We start from the raw sequence: 16411 nt of genomic DNA on the forward strand, positions 1-16411 counted from the left end.
TTTTTTTTTTTTTTTTTACCGTAAGAGCCCAGAGTTCCTCAGTTTCCCCGTCCATGCTGGGGTGGGACAAGTAGGGGTGTGGAGTCAACACCCCTCAAAGCAAAAAGTCATTTGGTACCTGCAAACCTGGAGCTGAAGCAATCCTGTAGGAAGGCCTCCCTTGGGGATTAAGCGTGTGACACTATTTTGAAGGCTTATCTATGGAACCTGTTAAAAATCATAAAAAAAAAAAAAAAAAAAAAAAAAAAAAAAAAAAAAAAAAAAAAAAAAAAAAAAAAAGACACCAAACCACAAACAAACAAACAACTAAGTGCTCAGCAAAAGGCAGCAACAACCACAACAGCATATCTGCAAAAATAGCTGCTGCAGAGGCACGTTCATGCAAAACTCCCCCTGCAAACGGGCTCAGCAAAACCCAGTTCGCTGCACTCCCAGTCTGTTCTAGGGGAGAGGGGAAAGCTTTGCATGCCTGTGGCAGCCCAAAGCTGCACAGAGATGTTTTCTCTTCCTACTTGTGTTTAAATGTATGTAGAGGAAAACAAGACTTGTATCTCGAAAAGAAACCCTGGCAAGCACAAGTCTACTTCCCAGTCCTCACGTTCACCAGAGCTGAAAATACCGTTCAGCCGGTGACCGCCACATCAAGCAGTGTCCCGCGATCCCTCCAGGAAAACATCCCCACTTCAAGAGGTCCAAGTTCAACAGAGAACACCAAATCTCTTGTGGACCCAAGAGTTTTGGCCAGGAATACAAATTTTGGCTTGTTCAGCTACACACCTTTGAGTGAGCCCAATGTCCAGAGCATCAAAGCATGAGCGTTTTATTTAACAGCGTCTCAATCCGAGCATCCAAACCAAACCCTCGGCACCACTGAAAATCTCGGACAGTGGCTGAAATCAGTTTTGCTCTTCATGGAAAACTCTCCTTCTCCTCTCACTTCTGCTCAAGACATAAGTTTACCAAGTTTATTTTATGTTTAAGAGTGACTAACGCCGCTTAACAGGGTTATTAGAGAACAGCCAGTTCACTTGACCATGAGGAATACCCAGAGGAGAGCGCACAGAGGCTTGTCTATACTTGAGAAACTCAGATTACAGCAGGGTGTGCATTCAAAGCGCAGTAGCTCTTCCAGGCTATCTCTGGGCAGATAAGCCATTTGTTGCAATTAAAAATGACTAATTGAGCCTTTTACAGAATGCCACCCAGGACCACGTAACACCCAGTAAAACTGGTGTGATTTTTATGCAAGTTCATATGTCCGAAACAAAAAAGACCGACAGCAGATGTGAGGAACGAGCCTGAGACAGAAGCCCTCAAAACCAAGACCAAAGTGTCAATTTATTATCTTTGTCTTCTTGATGGGGAGAGAATCAAGACCCCAAACTCCTCTTCCCTCCCCATAGACTAGAAAGCAGCATCCCGGTGGAAGCAGATGGACCCTGGCAGACAGACAGACAGCCCAAAGCACAGCTTCCCCGCTCCCCTCGACTCCGTCAGGATCCGTTTTTTTCCCAGGCATCCCCACGAAGCATTCCCTCACCCCTCGCTCGAGTAGCTATTTCTGGCTGGGAAGCACACCCTGACACTGAACAGACTCATCCCTCCAGCCAAACCGAACTCGGAGGGATTTGCAAACTTGCTGGGAAGCCAAAGAACTGTGAAGATGGAGCAAAGGTTTGTTTGATTAAACACAATAGTGGGGAGGCGGGGCAGGAAGCGGAGAACAGGGAAAAACAAATGTTTGAGATTTTATGTAAATACAGCAGTATATTTGCTGATCCAGGTTTACAGAGCCAGGGCTCCTTTACATCGCTTCTTTATTCCTGGGGAAAAGCAGGGGACCACTCCACAGACATTTAGCCCTGCCCCATCTGCTCTTGCCTGAGACATCATCCAGCCTCTCTGCCTCAGTTTCCCCATTGCTGCCTGTTGGGCATCCAGACCCTAGGAAGACTCCTATCACTAACTCCTTATCTGCCAGGCTGCAAGATCCCCAGAAGGCAAGAGACAGGCTGGAGCACTCAGCGTGTTCTTTGCAGTGCTCAGCTCTCCCTTCAGCGAGGGAAGGAGGAGCCCCACTGCAGGCTGATGTCCATCTCTGCACCCTCCTCCCTGGGTTTTACACCCCGTGCTGGCCAGCAGCTCATTCCAGTCTTCCCGCACTGGGAACAGGTTCCTACCCAGAGCAAAGCAGAAGAATGAGGCTGCTCTGTGCTGAGCCACCGGCACAAGGACCCACCGCTCCATCCCTGTGAGCGCTGGGCTCCTTCCGTGGCCTTTACACCCGTCACCCACAGCAGGCAGCTGAAGAGAGCAGTTGTGCTGGATGGAATCCACCTGCTCTTCTCCACGCACCGACGAGCTCAAGACATTCTAAGAGCAGGTCAGGGGCACGAAGCAGCCAAAGCTGCCCAAAGGCAGATCGGGTCTGCTCCCTGCGCTGCAGTGTTTGCAAAACAGTACGTGGCCCCCAGCACCACGTCTTCAGTGTACGACAGCATCTGAAGTGAGGGCTCAGGGCTCGAACCTCTGCTCTGCCCTTGTTTCCAAGCCTTCTTATCGCCCCTTCCAACAGAGATAACCTGCATCACGTTCACCCCAGGGTAGCAAACAAATTGCAACCTGCTGCCATGAGATTGCTCTGAAAAAAAAACATCCCATATTTTGGGAGCTCCCTAACCAGGAGACTCCAAGGCAATCCAGCTATAAGGTGTGGTGGGACAAAAAAAGAAAAAAGAAAAAAAAAAAAAAGGAAGAAAAAAAAACAGATGCCCCCAAAAGTACATATATTTTGGGTTTTCTATTCACCTTTATCCCAGTTGCACTAAAGAAAATTTATCCCCTTTGGCTCCCTTCAGGCTTTTAGCATCCTTTTTAAAGGCCCAGAGCACATTCATGCTGCCAATAAGGAGTGAAGTTTCCAGACAAACGCTGGGAGGAAAAAGGGAGTTGGTATTCTCGGTGTTCAGAACCTGTAGCATTTGACCTAAGCCTTTACCTGGCCCAGAAGAACCAGCATAGCGTGCAGTAGACTAGAAGAGCTCTGTTCACAGATTTCTTGTATCTCTTTCTCCCTAGAGTCACCATCACCAAATGCTCCAGGATCTGACGTGCCCCCGTCCTCTGAAGGGCACGAGGAAGCCACATCATTCCCCTAGCACGCACACTGCTCGGTTTTAACACATCTTGATTATTTCTTTTTTTCTCTGAATACCTGACCCTCTTTTGGCTCAGGCTATAGGAGCCATTTTAAACCTCAGTCGCTCCAGAGGAGAAAAATACTGGAAATACAAATATAAATAAGCCTGCCCTGCCCACAAGATAGAAAAAGTTATAACGTTACATCTCTTACACTGAATTATTGAAACGAGATGTCACTCCTAGATCAGCTGATGCTTTTCCCTGTAAGAAAGTTAAACTCATTTTCAAAGCTTTGCTTACAACATGAGCTGCAAACACTGCAAAGGCAGAAAGGTTGATGCAGCCTCCACCTGCAACAGCAGCTTTCCCAGCTGCTACCCGAAGAAAAGATTTAACTTCTGGAGCTAGGACGTAATATCTGTGAAACACAGTAAACTAGAAACGTGACTAGCCATCACTACATCTTTAAAAACCAACCAGTTTGAACACTGGATGTGTTTTCAAGATGGAGCCCTAATCCTTAGCCGGAATTATCAATCCTTGATACAGTAAAAATAATAAAGCTAAGGCTGACACAACTCACTGAGAACGGACAGAGCTAATTTTAGGAATCTGATGTTAGCACACTTGGGATCTGGGCTCTTTACATTACTCAAGGATCTATTTCCTATTTTCCACCCACATTTCAAAGCAAAACAGAACAGTTCCAGACACAAACAAGCAAACTCTGCTCAGGAGCTAGAAAAGCTACGGCCACATGCTTAGAAGAAAGGGGGGGTCTGACCCCAGATACACAAGAATACATTTTCTCAGCCACATGGGTTTTCTTGTATAGGAGAACATATTTCTGTTTTCATAAGAAAAAAAAAAAAAAAAACAACAAACTCAGAAGCTGCTCAAGAACAGGGACTACAAAGCAGTGGAAGTTCCCACAAGTGAATTTCAAGAGAGGGAAGACCCCACGTGTTGCTGTGCAAAACAATTCGGGTGCAGAGCACCCATGGGATGACCTCCCCCATCACTCCCAAAGTCCAAAGGAGCCCTGAGTCGGTGCTGGTCCTATCCAGGCAGGGACCGGGGACCTTGGGGAGGCTGCACAGTGTCACCACATCAGGCTCTGCACTCGGGGGAAGATGCAAAAGGAGGAAAAAAAAAAAAAAAATCCTGTCGCCATCTAAACCCACCTGCCAGTCCCTTGGCACCTGGAGGCAAAGGACAGGGGATGCGTGGAGAGGAGAAGCAGGACGAGGTAATATGGGAAAGGACCTGGTTCACCACTGGTTTGGTGGGTGAAGAAAGGATCAGCAGATACTGGGGAAGGGCTCGCTCTAGGATGAAGCCTTGAGCCTCCTAAGAGGGTACAGCGGGGAGCCCCGGGGCACCGCCCTGCCCCAGCCTGGGGAGGGCCCCATCACCTCCTACCTCAGCTGCTCTCCAGCAATCATCACCTCGGCCCTGTAGTGCTGCTCCGTGGCTTTCTTCTTCAGGCTGGAGCTCAGGCTCTCCATGCCGGGCAGGAGGTGGGCAGCGGTGCGGGGATGTGCCCGGGGTAGCCCGCACAGCCCATGGGATGTGGGATGAGAAGATGCTGGTCCCCTGCGCGGTCCCCAGCCTGCCTGGCAAGGTGCAGGTAGGCAGCCTGGAGTTGCTGGCTCCAGCTCCCCGCCTCTCCTTCCCTCTCTGTAGTCTCTGGAGGAGGAGCCTGCTGCAATCTGATCCTGGCTTTGCTGGTTTCTCACCCGCTCGTCCCTGGCCAGGCTTCAGCTGGGAGCCGGGAAGGTGGCAGGTCTGCTCTCCAGCAGGCTGGGGACAGTGTCCTTTCTGCTTCCTCTGTGTAGATGACTCCAGCAGGCTCCGGGCATACGCAGGCTGTAGGATGAGCAGTTCAATTAGCAGTAAGAAGGACAAACACCTCCTGCCTTACGCTGTAACTTTCCGATGAAGGGTTCAGGATGTGCCATTCCCCGACGCGAGCCATGCGGCTTGCCCCCAACCTCTTCCCTGCAGGATTTCCCCCTCTCCCCAGGGTGGGCTGAACTCAACACCATGGCCACGCTTCCCAAAAAGTGGGTACAGAGCAGCCTGAGCATTGTAGCGGCCATCAGAGAGCTTGGATGGAGAAACACAGGCTGATAATTAGCAGGAACTGGCACTGATGAGTCTGGGACTCCGCTGGTGCCGAGCTGTTTGCCTGTATGGTGGTACAAGCTACAGCCTCTAAAAATCCACCTCCAGGCTCTGATATCTGCCTCAGCTACTACCAGTCATTTTTATTATTTGAGATATTTTCTGCAGGCCAGAGCTGACCTGAAAGCAGTAGTGTTCAGCAAGGAAACAGGCAGAGAAACTGGGATGTGGAGATGGTTAATTCCATGCACCATTACCATTGGATGTGTAATTATATTGCCTTTGGTTAAAGCAGGAGTGAAAAATACTGGTTGGCATAAAGGACCAAACCTCAAAAATGCAAAAGAGGGGGGAAACCTCCCAAAAGAGAATGTGGAAATGAGGTTGAAGGAAGGAAATCATATCAGCTAAGAAGATTCTGCTTCAATACGAAGCCTAACAAAGCACTAATAAACTAAGTGCTGTCTGTTAGTTGTTCGTTAGTTAGCTGTCTAATTTAGCTAGACCATCATTAGCAGCAGTTTGTCAGCGAGGAGCTAGTGAGCCAATACCCCCATCAGCACGAGCAGACCCTTCCAGGCTTACATCCCCCCTGCACCATCCTATCACTAAATCGGACAAGCTCCGGTGCGTGTTTCGAGAAGGGCCAAGGCCTGAAATCAAAGGGAGAGCTGTGTGCCTCCTGCCGCGGAGCAGCGGCGAGCTGGCACGTGGCACCAGTCTTGGCAGTCCCCAAGGAGCTCAGTGTCCTAAGCCACGGCTCGCCGCGGGGGCAGGCGGGCAGAGGACCAGCTTTCACAGCCTGCCTGCCCTCCTGCCCGCGCTGCCTGTGCCTCCCCGGGCTCCCTTACCTTTTGCGATTTCTCTCCCAAAAGGAGAGAACGCTTTCTTTTCGTCACCGAGCCCCGAGAAGTGAGGTTTCAGATGATGACCGCTGGGCTCCTGGATCCCTAAGAGATGGATGCTGGAACATTTCAGAGAGGAGGACAGATGCTTCGTAAGCTCGTCAGAGCCCAGGCTGGGGTGCGGAGCCCAGTAACACCCAGCTGTTGATACCATCACTGACAAGCACTGCTAATCCTTGCCGAGTCAGGGGGTATTTTCATACCATCCCAAGAGACCCAGCTCTTGTGCCAGCTGTAGGTGCCGAGGCACACCTTTGCGAGGGCGGAGCACACGGCCTGCAGCTCGCTCCTCGCGGTGCAGTTTGCAGAATCACTTGGCCGAGGGCTGTAGGTGCTGCTGCTGATTTCCCCATCTGGCAGCCACCTTCTCCCTGCTTGGACGGCTGCAAACTTGGTTGACTGCATCAGATACCCACTAGGTTTTCTGCCCCGTAACAGAGCCCAGCATCAGGCTTTCACCGGTTTGCACGAGTTGTTCCACCACATCCGTATCCTTTCCATTGACCTGGGCGAGGGGACAAAGCCCTGACACCGTGAGATACCAGTGCTCCTGTGCAAGCACTGCCCATCTCCAGACAGACAGGTACAAAGCACAGTCCGAGCAGAGGGTGGGGGAAGATGTTTCTGCATATGGGGGCAGAGCACAGAGGAATGGGTGACACAGGGTAAGGGCACCGCTGTAGCTGGAGGTACACTGGTCCTCACAGAATCATTCAGGTTGGAAAAGCCCATCGGGATCGAGTCCAACCCTCAGCCCAACTCTACAAAGTTCTCCCCTGCCCCACATCCCCCAACATCTCATCTAAACGACCCTTAAACCCCCCCAGGGATGGGGACTCCCCCCTCCCCGGGCAGCCTGTTCCACTCTCTGACCACTCTGTCTGGGAAACATTTTCTCCTCCTGCCCAGCCTGACCCTCCCCTGTTGCAGTTTCCAGCCGTTCCCTCTTGTCCTGTCCCTGATCCCCCGGGAGCAGAGCCCAGCCCCGGCCTCTCTGCAATGTCCTGTCAGGAGCTGCAGAGAGGGATGAGGGCTCCCCTCAGCCTCCTCCTCCTCACCCTGAACACTCCCAGCTCCTTCCCTGGCTCCTCACAGGATTTATTCTCCAGGCCCTTCCCCAGCCTCGTTGCCCTCCCCTGCCCTCGCTCCAGCCCCTCGAGACCTCTCTCGGATTGAGGTGCCCAAACCTGGACCCAACCCTCCAGGTGTGGCCTCACCAGTGCAGAGCACAGGGGGACTGTCACCTCCCTGCTTCTGCTGGCCCCACTATCCTTCCCCCGGCAGCATCACCGCCGGCTCTCTGCTGATGAAGGAGCAGCAGAGGTGTAGCTGGTGGGGCTAAACAACCCTCAGTGCTCCTGTCCAAGTCAAACAGGCGCTGCAGCCCGGCTGCGTGGAGAGCAGCAGCGATGGGCTGCACCAACAAGGCTCCTTCTATCCGGGCTCTGCCGGATCACGCCAGGCCATAAACGCAGGCAAACAGGCTCCCCTTGTGCACACTGGCAGCCCTGGGGCAGCTCTCAGAACATCTGGAGTCTGCTCCGCCGTCCTGATGCTGGTGGGTCTGTGCCAGTCTCAGCAAAAGGGCCTTTGAGGGGCTCCCAGGGCAGGCAGGGCTCGTCCCCACCCGCTGCTGCAGCATCCTTCATTCCTAAGGTGAATGTGTGCTGCGGGGAGAGCTCCCCCAAACCTGCCCATCCCATCCCAGACGGGCAGGCGGCTCCTGCTCCCTGCCCGCACACAGCAGGGCCCTGTGTTCCTCCTCAGAGCTGGTGTCCAGCTCTCGCCCATCACTCCCCAGGCCATCCGACCCGCAGAGCCCCCGCAGAGCCACCCCTTCTCCTAGCCCAGGGCTAATTTGGAATTTGCCAAACAACAGCACCTGTAGGCAGCTGCTTTCCCATGCCCACCGCGTGCCCAGGGCTGCTTTCGACGGTAGAAACGGTAGCACAGAGCTAAAAGCAGAATGATCTAAGGTTAATGTCACCTCATTACCAGCATAATGGGTTGAGAGGATTCGCCTGCTGCTCTGGCCGATCCCACGACCGTGTCCTCTCACTGCAGACGTGCACAAGAGACCAGGCGTTCCCCCTTTGCTTTCTTTCTCCATCAGGTATTCTTCACTTCACCCAGGGAGAAACTGCTGCTGTTTTATTCATTGGATATTAAATGTCTTCATCATCATTATCATCATCATCATCATCATCATCATCATAATAAAAGGAGAGACTATTAGACTATTTGACTATTTCCAGTGAAGCTCCAAGCCTAAGAGTGAATATTTTGCTGTTATAGTAACAAGGATTTCAGCTCTTGCCAACTTATTTCATGAAAAACACAAGAGGAGAAAAGCTTATTACTTCCATAAATAACCTTGTAAAATGTACCCTTTAAATTAGACATTAACGTGTCTACTTAAGCCACAAAAACAAGGAAGAGAAGCTACTAAAAATATATTATCTCCCCTTCTCAAGCCCTGGGAGTACTCAGCAGCCGGCGATACCCAGGTCTGCTGAGGACGGTGGATGAGGGGCAGCTAGAGAGACTAAAAACTTCTCATGAGAGGACAGAGGACCGCTGTAAAACTGTAACAGAGAAGGTGACTGTGGAGTAGTTGTTCTCCCAACGAGGACCAGGGCCAAAGCTCATGAAATGAGTCAGCAGTCTTAAAACAAACTACAGGATTATTTTTTTTTTTTCACCTTCACCAGCATAAAATTAAATTGTGCAACTTGTCATTGCTGAATATTAAATATCAAAATCTAATGGATTAAGAAAGGGATTAGGTAAATTCATGCAGGACAGGTCTTGGCACAGGACATGGTAATCCGGATGCTTACTTGTGTCTTCATTGCTGGAAACTACAAGAATGTGTTAGTGGAGAGATTACTCACCACTTCTTATCCTCTTTCCCTGGCATCTGTGACTGGTCCACATGAGAGGAAGGATCCAGGCCTGGAGGAACTTCTGCTCACCATCAGCACAGCAGTCTGGATGTCACAACCTTGGGGGTTTTTACGCCAGTGTTTAGGGGGAAGAGCATCTCATCGGTTCATTAAAGCAAAGTCAGGTGAGCCCCATGCTCACAGCACCCAGCTCTTAATTAACCTCAGGAGTGTCCTGTGCAGATTTGACACCTTTCCCCCAAAGCATTTTGTGTCACTGAAGGGAATAAACTGAGCAAACTGACGCTAACTCCACCCTGGAGGTGACAGCATTTCAGGGCTGGGAAAAACAGTCCCTGGATAGGTCTCCCCGACTTGTGCAGGGTTTAATTAGATCATTAGCTATCAGCTAGATCTACAGATGAAAACTGCTACTCGTGCTATGGCTTTGGAGTCCAAGAGTCACTTCATCTAGGTCTCCTCTCCAGAGGAAATGTAGTGTCTGAATTTTTCTGTTTCAGTAGATTAGTAAGTAGTTTGACTTCTTAAGTGTTCAGAAAAGACAGAGGCACCTTGGGTGCAGTCAGGTATCTTGGTTTTCAGCTCCCTACATTGTTACAACATCAAGTAGAAGTTTTTTTTTTTTTTTTTTTTTTTTTCCTTCTTTTCAAGAAGGGCTGAGAAAAAGACAGGAGTTTCTTTTTAAATTATAAATGCACGATTTAAAAAAAAAAAAAATTAAAACCCCTATTTATAAAGCACACTTGCAGCAGCAAGCCAGGAGTGAGCACAGAGGAGACACTACAATCTGTCACAGTCGTCCTTGTGCCTTAGTCCTTTGAACTGCATCCTCCCCATGGCAGCTCAGGCTCAGCATTTCAAGCGGAGGGCTGCAGAAATCTCCCGTGCTGGGTAGGAGAGCCTGGCAACAGACTGAGATTCAGCTTTTCCCTGCTCCAAGCTGGCACATGCGGTGTCAAGCAAGTCTGCAGCTGGCAGTCAGCCATCGCTTCTCACCCCACCCACTGATTTTGATTCAGTTTAGCAAAAAAAAAAACAAAAAAAAACACCCAAAAAAACAAAACAAAAACCCAAACCACAAAACCCAACAAACCCAAACCAAAAACTAAAGGAGTGAGGAGTTCACAGCCAACATCAACACAATAAAATCCCCAATTTTGCAGGGCCTGCTTTTCCTCTGAGTGAGAAAGATCTCCCCCATGCCTGTTCTTGCCCTTTTCCCCAGGGGTAACTCCTTGTGCCCGGCGAGGTGTGTTCACCTGGGCTGGAGCTTGGCCAGCCGGGCTGGGCAGCAGAGAGCACAGCATTGTTTGACAGCCAGGTTCTCCCTGCTGCTTTTAAAAAAATAAGTACATATTTGTCTGTAAAGCTCACAATCCACCCCTGGGGCTATTTGCTGCTTAAACTCATTGATGCCAGTGCCACAGCAAATTCTGGAGGCCACCGCACAGCAAACACCTCCCGAGAAACACAGTTAAAAACCAGCAGCTCAGCAATACTAGAGGCATCTCCCGGGGAGACCTCTCATCCCACGGCACCCAGGGGAAGGGTCTTGTAGCCATGAAAGCCAGCCCTGAGATTGCTGTGCACCAGGGGAGCGTGTTGCACCATGGAGGCTCCTTCGTTTCTGTGTTGGAAGCTGATAATGAGACTGGACAGTGGAGTTCTTAAAGCCCAAGAAGTTTTTTGGGGGGGGTATTTATTACGTCCTAGTGGCAGAAAATGAGCACGTTCTTCAGCAATTCCTCATTAGCCAGTTATAAATCTAAGCTGGGGCTCTCGTGTCATCGAGCGACCTTCGTTTGTGCCAGAAAATAAATCTGGGTGTCGGAACAATATATATGACTAGTTTCCACAGAAAAGGAGGACTGCTAACCCCAAACAATCAAACATAAGTCAAAGTAATCTGGCTGGCTTCAAAAGAGCAAATAGGGGGATCATTGTTTCCCTTGACATTTTAAACAATTACAGGTCATTCATGGTTCTCCAAATCTACAGGGGATAGAACTTTAGCTTGCGAAAAAACCCCAACAAACATCCCGTACCCCTGGAAAATTAAATTCTCCCACAGTTGCATTGCTTCAGGACCTACAGCTTTAATGAAAACACCCCCAATTACTTATTTTCATAACAAACAATAAATGTTTTCGTTGGAAAACAAAATAAAAAAAGAACAACAAAAATACCCACTCTTATGCAACGAGACATGGAACCTGCACCATCTTCACTTCCCTATTCTTAACAACTATTAAAGAAACGTTAAAAACTGTCGATAATCTTTAACTTTCAGCTCCCACACCAGTGCTTGGGTGTGAGACTTTGGGGTGGGCCAGACGAGTTTCATTCCCTCCGTTCACCCTGATGGTGAGGCTCTTCAACGTGTTGTTAAGATCCAAGTCAGGGGTTGTAGACCACTTGGCCAGGACGTGGAGACTTCCCAGTCCCTGCTCTGGGGCTCTGTGCGATGCTCCTCTGCTGCCCCGGCTCCCGAGCAGCCTCCCAGGGAGGAGCAGGCTGGAGAGCTGCACTCACAGCTCCCCAGCGTGGCCTGGAAGCCCTAAAATGGGTCAGGGCCACGTCAGATGTTGCACAGTACATGCAGTGACCAATCCTGGACCCACGTTTCTCCCAGAGAATAAACCCTCAAGCTTCAGATATGGGCAAGTCTCCAGTCTCGTGCTGTAATGGGAATGTGGTAATTACGTTACAATTAGCCTTCACTGAACACGGCCAAAGGAACAGCTCCTGGCACGTAAGTGTAATCCTACCATGATCCATGAAGAACTGTTGGTTGTTGCTGTGCCACACCTGCATCAGGAGTGATGGAGAGGACGGTCCTGTCCGGCTCCACATGATGAGTCTGCTGCTGCCTCATCCTAAAGAACGGGCTGTAACACTGGTTTAACGGCGAAGGACCAGGGCAACGGGCTAGTGTAACAGCTGAGAACCTGGTATGTATTACAGCCTGAGTTTTAAACTGCCTCCAGCCAGCTTGGTGCACTCGGTCAGAGAGAAGGAAGAGCCAAAATCGTGAGGTAGCAAGTAAAATCAAAGGAGAAGGTGTGTGTGGTTGGGGGAGAGAAGTTTGCGTCGTGTAGGCTTAACTCAGCGTGAAAGTCAAAGGTGGAGATCAGGGTGGGACTGCGGATAAGCAGATACACAAGCAGGAACACATTTCTAACCCTGCACCCAGCTAATTCGGACCCCACTTAAGCTAAATTCCTTGAACACCCATGCACAGTAAGACAATCCCCTCTAGAGGAAGGAAGGAGAAGTGAGGCTCTTCACCAGCAGCCTCCCTCTGACCACAGGCTGAAAATAGCATCTTCTGTGTGAGCTGGTACATCGCCCCAGTCCCTTGTCACAACCAGTGCAAGAGAGGGTTTGCACTGGGACTGATCCGGAGGAGTTTCAGCCCAGGGAACGCACTCTGCAGAACCCAGCTTGTGTTAAGACTACACAAGCACACGGACAACAGCCCAAGGAAGACTCACAGGTCCTGAGCTGGCGACACGCAGCAGCCACTCACAGCGTGAGCGTTTCCCACATGTACTGATATTCAGACATAATTCACCTGAACGGGTCAGCTTCAGACTCCTTGTCACACCTCCTGTTCCGCTGGCAGCGGTGACCAAGCACAGTGAAGCTGTTTCCCCTCCGACACCTCGTGGGTTCTGGAAGGAGATGGGTCGTGAACGAAGAAAGGCAGGAGAGCCTCTGGGCTGCCCCACAGGCAGAGCCCGGGGTGTGCGTGGCCTTTTCCAGATGAAAAAAAAAAAAAAAAAAAAAAAAAAGCCTTCACAACCATCACTGAGAGGACAGGCATTTAACAGACGTAGAGACAGGTAAGTCTGTTCTGCAGCGGTTTAATTTAACTAGCCTGGCTATCACTTAGCAGCCTAGGCTACACAAGGGGTATTTATTTTGGTGTGCTTTATACTCAAGTTTTACAACCGGTTTAGAGACACACCTTGGTGTGGGCAGGGAGTTTAAGAGACTTACAAGCAGTCTTAGATCCAGATTATTCTTGTCCATACTGCAGTAACAGTGAGGAACCTAAACTGGATGGTTAAGCCCTGTCTAGATGGACTAAATTTGTAACTCAAGCCCAGTGTTACTGCATTGGAATACATCCCCAAAGTGACAGCTGATGGCCGGAGTCAATAGGAAATTTGTGAACGAGTTAAAAAAAGCAATTCACTCTTGAATTGCAACAAGCTTGTACGCAATGACGAACAGAAAGGTTTCTGTAAAGAAGAAAATTCCTAGTTTGACCTTGATCACAACAGCCTTTAGTCTGGCACATCAATTTACATATATTAACCATCCAGGTCAGTGGAGTAGGATGAAAAAAATATATATACAAGAGGGTTTTGTGCTAGGTAGTCAAACACTGTTATATTAAGGCAACTTGAGCAATTCAATGCAGAACTGCTGATATTAAGCAGCAGCACTTCAATCAGAAGTGACAAAAAATTTTTGTTTAGGGAGACACTCCAGCCTTTCTGTGTTTCCTGGCAGAAGCCGATTTATCTATTGTAAAATTCAACAGCTTCGGCAACGCTGAACTGCCTCTCAGAGGGAGCGCGCCTTGGCAGAGCTTAAAGGGGAAGACAAAAACTGGTTTACAAACTGCAAAGAGCTGATAGCACTGGATTTTCCTGCTCAAGCAGCCATCACGATCCCGGTGAGGTACAACACAACTGCATTCTTGGCAGCTCTTGTGAGCAGCCCCGCCAGAGACTCGGTCTCCCACTTTCCCTCAGTGACTGCAAGTACAAGTAGGCTCCTCCTAGGAGGTCTTGTCAGTATTTATTTCATCCCTTCCATTTTTAGGCTGTTTAAACATTGCCATTGTGGCAGCTTTGGTGAAGTTCAGAGCTTGGCAGAGCATCATTTGTGAAACACGATGAAGTTTTATCTCACCTAGAACAAAGACCAGCGGCTTGCTCAGAAGAGGAGGCTCAACTTTTCCTGTCCTGCGTCACCGATGAGACACAGCTTCTCGCTGACAGAGCACAAACAGCTGGAGCCAAGACTCCCAGGCAACGTGTCTTGGCCTCTTTGCAAAATTAGTGACTTAACGGATGATGAATGACAGCGCTACATATACGGCAGAGCTTTGGGTTTTACAGCCTCCCTCAGCGCAACCCAGCTCCACTTCACTTTCCTTAAAGTCAGCGAGCTGTGAACCCCAGGACACCCAAGGAGTCACCTTCTGAGCCTGTGTCTGCTCCGAGAGCATCAACAGCTGCACAAGGGTGAAACAGCTTCAGCTGGACCTGCTCGTGTTACTGGGATCAAAGACAAACAGCTGGGAAGGGACAAAGAAACCTTGACCCAGCAGGAGTGAGTTGGACATCGTAATGTAGTGGTGATCTGTTCTCCCTCAGGTCAATGATTATGCTATTTCCTGGCCTACAAACTCTTTTTCCATCACCTTTCTGGCTGTGCTCAGCTTGAAATTCAGGATACATGTTACAGCTTTCCACAGTATTTTGAGTGTTTCTAGGTCATTGGCCTCCATATGCTGTCAGAGGCCCAACAACCTCCCTCCAGAACCAGTATATCCTGTTTACTTGAAGTAATTGCAGCTGAAACCTTTGCATCCAACACAAAAAGCAGCCCTTGATGTAGGATGTTGTGGCAAGAATGGACATAGCATATCAGTGCAGTAATATCAGTGACATTACCCAACCCAAATGTCCACTTTCCTGTGTAAAAATCAATACCATTACTTCTACAAGGCAAGCAGGACTCAGTCCTGCTGACCAACAACATAATAAAAGAGATTTTAAATTTACGCAAAGCTCGGTGCAGTCATCAACCATCCGGAGCACTCACGTGACTGTTTGGGTAATGAAGGACACTGGAACATGAAGCGTCACCACCCGCTGGAGGATTCATCGGAGGAATCGCGCTTCTTGGAAAGGAAAACTGCTTTAGACGTTAGCTTTTTCTCCTGCTGTAAGTGCCTTTGTAGACAAGCTAATAAAAACCTCAGAGTACGTAAGTCTATTCGCAATTACTTAAATTTCTATTTTGTAGTTCTCTTTAAATAAAGGAGGCAGCCACTGTTGACTTAAAACTGTTCCTAATGCAAACTGATCTTAAGTTAGAGTTCAGACTACAAAAGTCCAATGAAATAAAGATGATTCACCTATTTTTGGCTCTCTGTCGACACTGGCAGTGAAGAATCGCATGACACCAGCACACCAGGACACGCGCTCACGCCGTTAGTGTCAGGTACTCTCCAACACGACAATTTCATACTCACATTGTAACAATACTTTCCCACTTTAAGGAGGAAGGATCTCATTTTGAGTTTACTCTCTGATGCTAACCACAGCAAAACTTAACTTCGTTCAAAAGGCCACATAAGCTATATTAATGCACACGGGTTTAAAAGGAACCAAAGTCTCCTGAAAAAGGGCTGAACACCATCCTGTTCCGTATCTCTTTGCTTTATTATAATGCTTTTTAAAAGATGACACTGCAGTTCAAGTCCGGTACCACTCTACAGAACAATGAATAGTGTTCACCGAAATTGCCATTCCTGTGAACTTCACAAAAAACACATCAGGAAAATTAAAGATACAGTACTCCATATTGACCAAGTTTCTGCTGGCATGAAAATGAAAGAGAGCTCTACAACTACCAGTCACCAAGCTATTACAATCCAACTCTAACAACGGACATTGAAATGTGTCTTGATTGATTTAAATCACTGATTGCTCAAGCCTTTCTTAACAGGGTTACTGAAATTTAACAGTGCCAAAGTAAGGTGAAAACTGAAAATTCCTCGCTAGATCGCTGTTCTCCAAGAGGACCACTGTATCTTTAAACATATCCTGGATTAAACAACAAAAGGTTTTACCTACACTTGTTAAATTATTGCACAGATCATTACACTGATAAATACATTAAGAACCCATGGAATGTTACACAGTCTGGCCTGGAAAATAAAAGCAGCAGCATTATCCTTGAGGTCTCAACTATGAGGGAGTTGGCCAAGCACTACTTCAAATAATTAACAGGTTTCAAGACACAAATGAAACAACTTTAAAATAATCCCTAACCCCTAGGATTAGGTTCCTGGTTCAGGAACATTCTCTAAGACTTTCACTCTTTTGCAAGTGGCACTTAGTTTGAATGTCCTGAAGTTTTCTTGTTTCAGGCTACCTGTAGGAATCCAGCTGCTCTGTATTTTCCAAAGTTGAAGCCATACAAAGGAATAAAATCGCTTTGAAACACTAGGAAATTTAAACCAAACATTGCAAGGTCCAACTGTTGCAGTCGTCACTTCACCTTCGGTGCTCTCTCCCGGCAATT

General features: G+C 48.6%; 1 protein-coding gene across 1 annotated transcript in view; it reads right to left on the reverse strand.

Annotated features, from left to right (window-relative positions):
* LOC113487613 (DEP domain-containing mTOR-interacting protein-like) overlaps positions 1 to 5010 on the reverse strand; it is a 12296-nt gene extending 7286 nt beyond the window's left edge. The window contains exons 1-2 of the mRNA XM_026862296.1: positions 4564 to 5010; positions 1882 to 1982 (exon numbers count right to left, since the gene is read on the reverse strand). Of these exons, the coding sequence (XP_026718097.1) occupies positions 1882 to 1982; positions 4564 to 4649 (187 nt within the window). The 5' untranslated portion in view covers positions 4650 to 5010. The remainder of the gene's footprint in view (positions 1 to 1881; positions 1983 to 4563) is intronic.
* Positions 5011 to 16411: the final 11401 nt, after the last annotated feature.

The sequence above is a fragment of the Athene cunicularia genome (genome assembly GCF_003259725.1).
Source record: "Athene cunicularia isolate RWA chromosome 20 unlocalized genomic scaffold, athCun1 chr20_part1, whole genome shotgun sequence".
In the NCBI taxonomy this organism is placed as follows: domain Eukaryota; kingdom Metazoa; phylum Chordata; class Aves; order Strigiformes; family Strigidae; genus Athene; species Athene cunicularia.